At 44.4% G+C, this 12679-nt stretch overlaps 1 protein-coding gene across 2 annotated transcripts in view; it reads right to left on the bottom strand.

Moving 5' to 3' along the window:
- Positions 1–12679, bottom strand: part of LOC138971660 (CCR4-NOT transcription complex subunit 10-like) — a 41166-nt gene that overhangs the window by 15200 nt on the left and 13287 nt on the right. For both annotated transcript variants that reach the window (XM_070344433.1, XM_070344438.1), the window contains 8 exons: positions 12248–12409; positions 11517–11603; positions 10928–11180; positions 10422–10609; positions 9664–9779; positions 8992–9123; positions 8249–8326; positions 7397–7510 (listed from right to left, as the gene is read on the bottom strand). In XM_070344433.1, the coding sequence (XP_070200534.1) occupies positions 7397–7510; positions 8249–8326; positions 8992–9123; positions 9664–9779; positions 10422–10609; positions 10928–11180; positions 11517–11603; positions 12248–12409 (1130 nt within the window). The remainder of the gene's footprint in view (positions 1–7396; positions 7511–8248; positions 8327–8991; positions 9124–9663; positions 9780–10421; positions 10610–10927; positions 11181–11516; positions 11604–12247; positions 12410–12679) is intronic.

Below are 12679 nucleotides of genomic sequence, written 5' to 3'. Positions count from 1 at the left end.
CGTGGTGGTACTTCTTCAAATTGGATAAAGAATACTTTCCTTGCCAACTTAACTTGATTAACTTGTAAACTTGTATGCGTGCATACATACACATTATATATATATAAATATATATTAAAAAAAAAAAAAAAAAAAAAAAAAAATTAAAAAAATTTTTTTTTTTAATTGACAAGGAAGAATTAAAGTGTATGCAAACACAGATGGGACATCTTTATTGGGATATAATCCTTTTTTCTTGGCAAAGGGTATCAAAGAAGTCAGTTGATGTTACAAATTCCATTTTCATGGAGTGTTTAAATCAGCTATCTGAGTGGTAAAAGATTTAACTTATGGATAAACTCAAGTGTTTACACTTTGAGATTTACACTCAGCTAAAATCTGTTGATACCACAGTGCCAGGAGACGGCTCTTCAAATTCAATTAGAACAGGCACACATATATACTTATGTTCTGTTCCAGTGCACAATTGATGTGCATTACACTTGAATGACATGTTATGAATAATATACAGTTGAAACCATGCCTTAGGGGCATGAATCAACTTGGTTGTTAACACATGAGTATTACACTCAGCTGAGTTTTCACAACATGCAAGATCGAGCAAGGCTCTGAATAATACTCACAGGGGAGCTTCCTATAATGTTGTCATGCCTCTACTTATTCCTGGTTCGTAGGCAAAACCTAAGCCTTGACCTTTAACAAGGCCACATCTCTACTGTTGTCACCTAATCCTACGACTAGGTTCTCAGAAGTAGACAACAGGACCTAACAATAAGAGGCCGCCCTTAAATAACACTGGCTCTAGTCAGGTTCATACAAGGGATACAATGTTTATCATTTCATATTATGGAAAATATAACATATTTGCTAAACGGATGTTGTTACAACACACAATTAACTATGCCTCCTAGACAGAGCGGCTACTCTCATGAGAAAGGTACTGGATAAACTCTTGGCACATCCATGCCGTTATCAGTACGAGGGGGAATTAAGTCATGTTGACATGTATTTATATATACGTAGACATTACCAAACAGACAATGTCGGGCGCTCTGGGGGAATACCTCCAGTAAGCACAGGAAGAGACAGGCTTCCTTTTCGCCCTGATAACTCCCAGGATCGTTGCGACAGCTTATGACAGACCCTCCAGCTGTCAGGCAAGACGTCCACTGGGCGTAACATGAGTAGAATCTCCCTGAGGTAGCTACAGCCTCGTCTGCAACCTCTCCCTTGAGGTGACCCCGAAACACGGCTGTTGACAGGACTGGGCCCCTCCCACCACTATCTTTGCCAGGGTTCCCCATCATGATGGTGGCTTCATGCATTTTGACTACCAGTATTCAGTGCTGCAAACTGCCTGTAGCGATGCTTCAGCACCGGAAGGACAGCTCCCGCCCCCCATTGCCTGTCTACCACCTCCTGACGGACTGAGGAAGACCTAATGTTTAACGCTCTTGGAACTAGACCAACACTTCACGCCTGACCATATTCAGCAGTGCCCGGCTACACAGAAGTCTGGGAGTGTGAGGAGAATGCCTAGAGCCTCCTAGTTATCTTCATCACCTGGAATGGAGAGCTAATGGTTAGAGGCTACAACCTTCACACCGGGGAGCCGCCCTACCAGTAACAAGATGGCACCTGCAATCTGCATACAGATCACCAGTCAAACAGCGGTGGACAACTGAACAGGGTATAGTAGTCACATCAGTTTCCATGCATACTGCAAGCTCTTGAGGCCTCTAGATGTCTCCTTCGGATACAGCTACAAGACAGACACTGCGTACCAAGATAAGAGGAATCAAAGTGTCTCAAGACATTTGCCTGAGGAAACGACTCTGAAGATCACTCACACTTGGAGTGGAGCTTGTTCAACAGGGTAACAGGCCCAAGAATCTTGCCATACAAGCGTCGGGCAACACGGGTGAGCATGTTCAGGCTACATCACAAGGCGGGGAGCTGTTGGAGATAACGCAGAGACGGGGGAAGAAGTGCTCTGAGATCGTCAAGTACAGAATGCTTTCATGACCTGTGGACGGACTCAGCGTAACAACTTGTAAGAGTTGCCCCTTCTTCCTGAATGTCATCTGACACCCGCATCAGCCAGGGGATGATGATAGAAATGTCAGATTGTACAGTCGACACTCAACAGAGGATGTCCGACACCTGTAACAGGTCACATCTCGACTGATAATGGTAACAACTCTGGCAGAAGCATCAACAGGAGAGACGACAGTAGACGTCCTAGAGAAGGGATGGGCCGTTTAAGATCACTGGGCAGGTGCCCCTGAGATGATCAGCAGCTTTTGGAAGACAACCTACCCCAGGGTCAGGCAGTCCTTAGGCTACAAAACCTCATGGTTATCATCCTTGGACCAAGTCAAGAACCGCCCTGATATGGCGCTTCGTGGTCGGCTGGGCGTTAAGCAAACAAACAAACCAAGTCAAGGCAAAACCCTTCAACAGGGACAGCACTCAACCTACGTCATGCTTCAGAGACGGACAGACTTGACTAAAGAGGGAATGTCTCCCGAGGTGACCCCGCCCGTTTTTCCATGGACTTTCCAGGAAGGACACTGAGAGATAGTCTGAGGTCTGGCCAGCCATCCGCACTATGAGATCCATGGGCCAGATTTCATAGATCAAGGAGGACCTCTCAGCCCATGCGGATTGATTAGTGCTGCCAGACATCTTGGACTGGGTAAACCATACGTCCCTCCATCATCGAGTCAAATTTTCCTGGAACAAGAAGAGCTTCCTCTACCTTTAGGGGTATTGGGTACGGCCACAGACACACTTGGATTTGGGAAGGCTCAGCCACCCCTTCCAACCGAACCTTGAATTGGACAAGCTTCGTTTGCCTCTTACAACTGGCGCTCTAAGATCCCTGGACCACAGAGATAAGACCTAGAGGTATTCCTCCCCGAAAGGCATAATGAGTGCGGCAATACCTTTGACAGTGGGTGAATGTGTCCATCCCATCCATATGTAGACTCTCAGATGCCTGGACTCTAAAGCTAAAGGAGCTGGAGGAAAGAGACACAGTGAGATCCTAGCAGGAGCTAGGAATACCACACAAGGCTATCTCCCTCGCTCCCAGTCTACGGTGACACAAGGTTATTGGGTGAGTATAAGTTGTGTCACTCTAAGAGCTTGAGGTAGAGACACAGTGAGATCCTAGCTGGAGCCAGGAATACCACACCAGCCTTTTCTCCCTCGCTCGAAGAGCCTGAGGTAGAGACACAGTGAGATCCTAGCTGGAGCCAGGAATACCACACCAGCCTATCTCACTCACTCCCAGTCTACGGCTACGCGTCGTTTTGGGCGAGAAACGTGGCAACTCGGGTGCTGACTAAGACCTTTGTCAAGTCAGAACTATGCATCAGACCAAGAGAGTACACCTCCTGCCTCAGGCAGGGGCCTGAAAACAACTCTGCATAGTCACCCTAGAGCTCAGCTCCACAAACAGCTGAAGTGCCCCAGAGCTCACAAAGCTATGCTGGTCAGACAATGCAACACTTGCCGCCCACAGCCACGCCTACTGAAAATCCAGATATGGACTTGGGTGATCTAGGCAGAAGTACTACTGAGATCACAACATAGACATCTTTGTGAGTTCAACTACCAGGGGGCAGAACTTTGCATCAGCCCAAGATAGTGCACCTTCGGCCATAGGCCGGAGAACATCACTGCATAGTCATCTAAGAACTTGTGAGCTCTACAGAAATCTGGAGTGTCCCAGAACCCACAAAACCTATGCTGGGCAGACAACCCAGCAGATGCCACCTACAACCATGTTTACAGAAAACCTAGATCAAGGACCTGGCTGATCAAGCCAGAAAACGGTCCTGCTGAAATCACAAATGGGACCTCTCAGTGAGTTGCATGCCAGGCATGGCACCCTCTTGAGTAAGACAAGAGCGGTCATTCAGCCAATAAGGGCTCAGAGATGCCCATGGTCACTGGGGACCCCCTCACGCTATAAGTGTGGAATTTTAAAGTAAGAAGCAGGTTTTCCCCTTGGGTAAAGGCAATACAGCTGGCTGTCTTTCACTGGCTATTCTAGGACAAATGGTACCTATAACCATTAAGGGTAGGCTTATAGCCCCCCACATGCGTTGAGACAGGCACAGGTAAGGTGCAGACAGTGACCGTACTGCTGAGCGCACTTGCGCTTACTTCCTGTCACGCAGGAGGAACAGCTAAGTCAGCCTGAATTTACACTGGTATCTGTGCCTACCATCCTCATTAGAGAGGTAAATTCAGAGAGGATATATATATTCATTCATGCGACTGGCACAATTGTTTGCCATGGAAAGTGGTGCCTCAGACCAGAATTCTACAGGATCTCTGGAAACTCTGTCAATCTCCCTTAAATGGAGGATCAGTCGCAGAGACGCACCTTGGTGATAAGTTCAAGGTATTAGAGGAATTGTTATCTCTGACCATTCCTCATCTTTTAGGTCGTTCACCTGATCCGCCTGCAGAACTTTACGTTGCTGGGGAGTTGGGTCGCTCAAGGCGCATAATGGCAAGTCATAACCATAACCCAACATTGATAAAGACAAGTGATCAGAGGAATAGTAACGACCATCGAGTAGAAACCAGCTCTACATTGACAGGTGGGACTTTCTTTCGATTGTCCCTTTCTGGAGCAAGTTGACACAGTGGCAACAATGCAACTTGCCACTCGCCCGACTCAGGATTTCTTGCTTCTCAGTCCGATGATCTATCCTTTTCTTCCCCCGATTTTACAGGGGGGATTCCGGACAAATGGGCTGAGTCGGGTGAGGTGACACTAGATTACCGATCGAAAGTCAACCCTCCAGCCTGTTATCTATTCTCCTATTAGTTAAATTGAGGTGATGTATTCGAAAGAAATATGTATTTTTTACAAGTAAAATGACTATTTCTAAGAATACTCACCTCAATTTAACCAGAGACCCTCCCACCAACCCCGCTATTGACTTAATAGCTTCGAATTGAAACTGGGGATTATGGGCATTGGCACATGCGCAGAGAGGTACTACCGACAAAGGGAGACTACTCCCCTAAATGGTATACCGACGGAAATCTAGAGTTAGCGACCTTGTTTACAGTCTAGTACTGGTAACATAGGACGCTTCTCAGTCTAGCACTCGTAAGTAAGGTAACTCCTATTAGTTAAATTGAGGTGAGTATTCTTAGAAATAGTCATTTTACTTGTAAAAAATACATTTTTTTGTCAGGGGGCATTGGGTTAAATTCAAAACCCGGAACCCTGTACCTGAAATTCGCTTTGTAGCATGTAGACTTTTTAGACAGCTCACCATGCTTCCAAATGCTCTATATTTGTATGCCTTCCTGTGAGTGAATGTGCATGTAAATATATGATCATCTGAGTGTGTGTGTATGTGTGTGTGTGTGTGTGTGTGTGTGTGTGTCTCAGCGTATCGATGCATGGGGCTTGTCAATGTCACAAAGATGTGAGTAGCATATTTGTGAGGTGAAACCACGTCGTGTTTTTAACCTCCCTAAATGTTGTACAGGCAAGGCGTAGAGACTAGAGATCGTAATTCACGTGTTTCGGGTGTTTCACGCAAAACTGGCTTTAGCTTGAGATGAGCTGTGTTTGAGACATGTAGCTGGTCAGGGGTAAATAACGACACAGCGTTTGAGATTTTCAACCGGGAAGGTTGTCGGGCGCGTGTCAGACTTGTTCTGGGAACAAGTACTCTTTCAAGAGACGGGTCTCTTAAAGGCATACTAACGCACTCCCGTGTTTACAAAGTGTAGTTTGCCCACAATCGATGTCAAACGCACCATAAGACCATATAATGACGATACGTCACCATGCGCGGACCATAATACATGCATTACAGCTTGTTCTAGCCTCTGAAAAAGTGAGGATGTCAACAAAGCCGCGGTGTTCTCTCCCTTGCATCAACGTTACATGTGTTGCCAAATCTATAAATAGGACGATCCAGATCAAAATGAAAATTCAAATATCTCAACATTTAAGGGGTCCTAGACCACAATATTTTGCAGGGAACTTAATTTAGTCTGTCTCCAGCTGTTGGTAAAGCAATTAGCGTGTATAGTCATCGAGTACATATGGCTTTAAGGTAAATGATTTACTATGTTGTATATTAGTGACGTTGGAATACATAGCTGGAGCGTAAAGGTTAGTGCATATAAAGTGCACCAAATCTTAGTGTGAAGCGTTGAGAGAATTCTTGATGTAATTGTATCACGGTTTTTCATGGGGAATTTCTTGAACATAATTGCTACGCATTCATGTTATGTTTAAGACGGTCATGCTTTGTATGGGGAGTGTTATTCATAGATTAAGTATTAGTTTGGATATTGAATGTGGACGGAATGTGAAAGTGGAATGAACGAGAATGTATGAGTGGTACATGAACGTTTGGAAGAAGAGATGGTTTTAGAGAATGTTGTATTAAGACTTGGTTAAATTCTTTAGGAGTTTCCATGAGGGATTTCCATGGCGTATAAGGGAGGGTCCTTACACGGGAGAAGCGCGGGACGATGGTGGAAGCAAGGGACCACCTCGGCGCAGATGACTAGACGAGTGGAGTCTTCATCGATACCGGTCGTAGCTGACGACGGTTGTTTCCGCTACGGGCGGAAGGGTTTCTCGGGGAGAAACCTGGAAGGTGTGTGTTGGCATCTTCAGTGAGAGGTGTGTTGGCATCTTCAGTGAAAGGTGTGGGTTGGCCTCTTCAGTGAAAGGTGTGTGTTGGCATCTTCAGCGAAAGGGGTGTGTTAGCATCTCTGTGTGTTGGCATCTGAATTCATTATTCTACGAGGATTCAGCGAGACAAGTAAGTGAACTGGCGACATGCAGTGAGCCGTGATACGAACTCGTGAGTGTCTGTTGGTACCTTCTTGTGTGCGTTAATCTATTATTTGAGAAAGTATTGTTATAATATGTATTTACATGCCTTGGGTGAAAGCTGGAAGATTGTGCGAACTGTGTGTCGAAAAGTTGTTTCGTATTGATGTATTTAAAGTGAAGAAGTATGTTGTTTCTTGGTTGAGGAAATAATGAGCCTGCATCCTCCCAGATTCTGTTTTTGAAGTGTTTGGTGTGAAAGGGTAGAGACAGTGCAATAGGGCAGAACACGTACATTAAATTCACATGCAAACCACTTCGTGACAGTCAATGAATACTTAATTCTCTCTGGATGCACGCATGCATGGATACAAAAGGTAGAATTTTCAGTGACCTTTCAATAACCGTCATGCCCCAGACGGACGAGGCTGTCTCTGCATGTTGTGTGCGTGTTTGAGAAGTACCAGGCAATCATTCAGTCTAATAACATCGAACGCAGAAGAAGAAGAAGAATTCAGTCTAATATGGGTGTTTGTGGGTACAAGCATAAGTATTTTCACTGACCGTTGTGCCCCAGACAGACGTGGCTGTCTCAGCAGGTTCTGTGCGTGTTTGAGGGCTACCCGGAAGTCGTTGAGACACAGGGCAACGTAGGCACTGGCGGCCAGGATGGAACACCTGTAACAGCAGGAAAGAGAATTATTACTCACACACACAAAAATCAAAAAAATCACACTCTTACACGAGGGCCCCAAAGGGGGGGTATCATCACGATCACGGGAAGGGAAATTTTAGCTTTCACGATCACAGTTACCTTGATTTTTGTTTTCACGATCACAAACACCTTGACGAACAGAGGATCATAGAGTGATACAGCTGTGAAAAATGTACGTTGAAAATAAAATGCTTTGCAATAATGCCCATCACGATCACGAAAACAAATGACGATCACGATCACGAGACTTGATTTTTTTGTCATCAAGAATCACGGGCAAAGTCCCATCACAATCACAGAAATGGAAATTTCGGCAATCACGGTCACAGAAAGGTCAAAAAACGCCAATCACGATCACGATTTTAAACCCTTTGGGGCCCTCTTACACATACAACAAAATCAGACGCACCCACACACACACACACCCACACACACACACGCATAAAAGCTCTTGCATGAAAACCATCACTAAAATTAATTTTAAATGTACTTTCGCTGGTTTTCTTTGCAAACCTACCTCATAATCCCTTTCATTTGCACTGCTGTTACACCATAACATATACATACTGCTGTACACCAAGAATACAACTGGCCCATTGCAATCAGAAGAGTTATCTATGGTCTTATCTAGGATCAACAGGAGACAACAATTCAGACAGTTTTTGCACCATCCTATAACTGACACATCCAACTAGCCAGACCTGAGGTTGGCGACTTCCGTGGGTCTCATGGGGCTGGCAGGTGGGGCTGGTACCAAGGCTGGCTCTGCTGCTGCTTTGCTGTGAAGCACACATGAACACATGTAGTATTCAGACAGACTCCGTTGTTCATTTAAAGCAAAATCTTTAAACTTTCTTCAAAATTCATTTTCACATATTTTTTCCCCCACGTTTATGGTCTCTTCGATATAGAGTTAAGAGACTGACATTACATTGAAATCAACATGATATGCAAGCGTAACACATGAAAGAATTATAATCAGCTTAATACTTATATATATACGACAGCAGAACGATTGACTGAAACATTCACAGGGTCGAGGTAATACCGACAGGTCATCATGAAACTTAACACACGTACGTGATTAATACAAACTTGGCGCATTCATTTACAGTGGACTTATCTACTGCCACTGTTCATGAAAAGACAGATTTCAGCATCTGAAGGATAAGATGCACTGAGGTTCAGGGTTCTGATGAGACGTGTATACTCCCTACTTTCAAATGCAGACACTGAATAAAAGTGAGAAAGATTTTATTTCATTTACTTTATTATCCCATTGTTGGGAAACTTGGGTCGCTTCCTCCCAGTGGAAAGCTAGCAGCAACAAGAGTCACGCTTCCCAGGTGGATTCGAACCTGTGACCCTAGGATCACAAGTCCAGTGCTCTACCAACAGAGCTACCCGGCCCCTGTGTGTAAAGAACTAAAAAAGTGTGGCGTACGTGGTATCGTTGTCCTCAACAGGAGTGATCTCAACGTCCAGGGGGTCAGGGGGCAGCAGGTTGAGGGCGTTACTCAGACACATGGACGCAAACTCCATGGACAGTGCCGGCACTGCTGCTGCTGGGTTGTTGCTGTAACACACAAAAACAAGGACTATTGCTGGATGTGTGAATAAAAATCTCCATCCATGTTAATACATTTCATCAGCTCCAAGTCCTAACCCCACTCTAGTCATATGAGTAGTAAAGTATGTAACAATACACGGTCAACTTTGATGGCAAACTTTGTAAAATTACAAACACAACATAATCTCTGAAATATAAATGCATTTGAAAATAAAAAGTATGGCCAAATACCTATGATTACAAATTCGAAAAATAAGGTATTGCACATAACTGTGTTTGAATTTTAAATGTGTCAAGCGCAAAGAGCATAATTGTAAAGTTATGATGTTGTGCTATATAAATGCTCATTTATTATTATTATTATACAGTTTTAGTGAACGAGAAGAAGAAGAAGAAAGAAGAAGACACATACTGTTTTATTCTGCCCCGTACCAGGACCAATGATAAGCTCTCCATGGTAACCGCTGAAATTAGGACAGCATTATTGTACACTAATGTGTTAACTGAAACTAACATACAACAGACTATGCTTGCACAAATACACACCTAGTTTTGTTCTGACCGGTACCAGGGCCGACGATGAGTTTCCTGTGGTATCCACTGCCCACAGAGCCCTGGATCACCTGCTGTCGCTTCTCTAGCTTGGAGTCGTCGTCGTTGCTCTTAACAACACACATAGAGCAAATTTAATGTTATCTGATACCTTAAGACATCACAATAAAGAAGAACTGTCAGCTAACACTCAGTGAAATCTCCACTTTACACTTGATATCTGGGATATCAAATCATAAAGTTTTCACACAAAAATAAAGAAAATTGTTACGTCTTCAACTCCCTACCCCTAGAGAGGAAGAACATTCTGTGTCAAACACATACGGAAAAACACAACTATTCAAGTGCCCCCCCCCCCCCCCCCCCCCCCCCCCCTTCTCTTTGAAAAAAGAGAAGGAGCTAAAGCAAAGGATTGATTTCTTTGTGCTAAAGAGCTATAAGACTATCTACGTCAGATGAAACGCCAACCATATGGATCCCTACTGTTGGTACTTCTGTCCTATCTGCTCTGGCGACCACCTCTTGAAAACGGCCACCTGCCCATAACGACCACCTTTACAAATCCCCTATGAGTGTTTAAAAAAATAATTCCCCTTTCCATAGCAACCACCTGTCTATAATGACCATGTTTGGTGGGTCCCTTGGCTGGTCGACTGTAGTACCAACTCAAAAGATTTGGGCCAAAGAAAACAATCATCAACAAGCTTCCACCTGAGAAACCCAAGGGGAAAATGAGTTGTACTGCCACTCACCTCTCTGTGATGCATGACGCAGCATTCAGCCAGGCGTAACCAGAGTCGGGGGTTGACCTGATACACCTGACTAGCCACCACCAGACAGTCGAAGGCCTGGGAGGGCTTGCAGCAGTGCAGCGCCTGTATGCCCATGTTGTACAGCAGCTCGTAGTGACGGCTGATGGCTACATACTGAATGGGTTTGCCTGCAAGTTCACAAAATACATATGAAATACAGTGTTCTAGCAGCAAACTGGATTGTTTGATCATACAAAGGATTTACTGCTATGTGTTCAATAGAAAATGGTCGGATTTGACCACTCTACCTTTCGCATTGGATGCCAGCTTCTTATCCACCCATCAGTGTCTGGTTCAAAAGAGAGCAAAAATATATGGCTAACGACAGGGTTGAAAGATTCCGTCACCTCTCAAAGAAATTACACTCCAAGAAATTACTTAATCATTTGCCTAAAGGTTTGAAATGAATGTGACACTCACATCACAGCATCCTGCAAAGCACTGACCTTTTGACGTGGCCTTGACCTCCTTCATGGCCTTCTCGTTCTCCTGCCAGGCTCGCTGCAGATGGTGAGCCCCTGTGTGCGGTCGCCTCATCTGCAGGTGTATGCACGCCATGTTGTTGTGGAACATGAGCTGCAGACTCTGCCCTGCCGAGGGGATGCCAGTGGTGGGCGCTGACGTCAGGATTTTCTGTGCCTTCTTGCTGTTACCGCGCAGATACTCAAAGTATGCACGTACATACTGCACAGCCGTCCCCTGTTTTGGCATACCGTGAACGAAAGAATGAGTACTGAAACTGACCGATTAAGAATTTCAGGTTTTAAGTTTAATAACTAACAAAACATAATAAAGAGACCGTTTACTTAGCTATCCAAAACAGTAAGTTTACATTTTGGACCCAAACTTGCCTCACTATAACCAAGAGTATTCACTCTCTCACAACCCATACACACCCGACAGAGTTATTTCCACACTTTTTCTATTTGAAAATCAAAAACACAAATGAGATAAATAAATCATTCTGTATCAGATGAAGGATGGTGAAGGAGAGTGGGGGTAGGGCAGAAAGATATAACAGGTGTTCTAACTTACAGCCAATCCGGGACTGCTGACCAGTGTCTTGATCTCTCGTTTGCATGACTTGAGTGACTTCATCATGGCCAGGCACCGAGTCTTGAACTGCCAACACATAAAATCAAAATGACTGTGGGGTATGACAAATGTTTAGAGGGTACATGTCATATTCAGTAAATACACATTAAAAAAAAAAAAAAAAGAGAGAGAGAGAGCGAGAGAAAGAAAGAAAGAGAGAGAGCAACAAAAGCTAAATTGGTGCTTCTTGACAATGATGGTATTTTACACCAGCAGTTAATTCTCCATCAAAAATGAAGAAGAGAACCCCCCCCCCCCCTCTCACTTAAAAGAACAAAGCAATAGAGTGGAATCCCCCTTTCAAGACCTCCCATTTTAAGACTTCTCATTTAAGACCGCGGTTTTTCATTTTGTGTGTCAGCTGGCCGATGTGAATGCGTGATGTATTGTGTAAAAAAATTCCATCTCACACAGCATAAATAAATCCCTGCGGCTTGAATATGTGCGCGATATAAATTGCATAAAATAAAAATTTAAAAAAATAAAAATCCCTGCGCTTAGAACTGTACCCACGGAATACGCGCGATATAAGCCTCATATTGATTGATTGTATATTACCTCTGTAAATTTGACCTCGTTTTAAGAAACCTTCCCTTTTAATGAAGACCTCATTTTTTCAGACATTTTGAGGTCTTAAAAAAGGGGTTCCCCTGTACTCAGAACAAACTTACCAAGCATATTTTGGCCTTGATAGCATCGTTGCCCTCAGAGGTGCCTGAGGACCCTTCCTTCCCTTGTTCCCCCCGTTCAGGTGTGCCGCTGCCCTGCCCCCCACTCTTGCCGTTTGACGTGCCTTTCTCCAGGTAACCAAGCACTCGCAGAGCTTTGTCTGGCTGTAAGAAAAGTGTTCAAGATGTTAGTCATACAGTAAACAAAGCTGGGAGGGTTGAAGTGGGAGAAACTTGTGAGAAGTTGTGTTTGTCAACCACTGTGCGTGTGAGTTTGTGTGTGTGTACATGTGTGTGTGTGTGTGCGTGCCGATCGATGTGTGTGGGTGCATGTAGGCAAATGTGTGCATGCATCTTTGAGAACGTATTTACATGCCTGCCTTAAGAGAGCATCATTTTTCCTCTTCGACGAAGGTGATTTCATCCCCTTGCACA

Source organism: Littorina saxatilis, linkage group LG1 (assembly GCF_037325665.1).
Source record: "Littorina saxatilis isolate snail1 linkage group LG1, US_GU_Lsax_2.0, whole genome shotgun sequence".
Classification (NCBI taxonomy): Eukaryota; Metazoa; Mollusca; class Gastropoda; order Littorinimorpha; family Littorinidae; genus Littorina; species Littorina saxatilis.
This window is presented reverse-complemented; position numbering and strand designations above follow the sequence as displayed.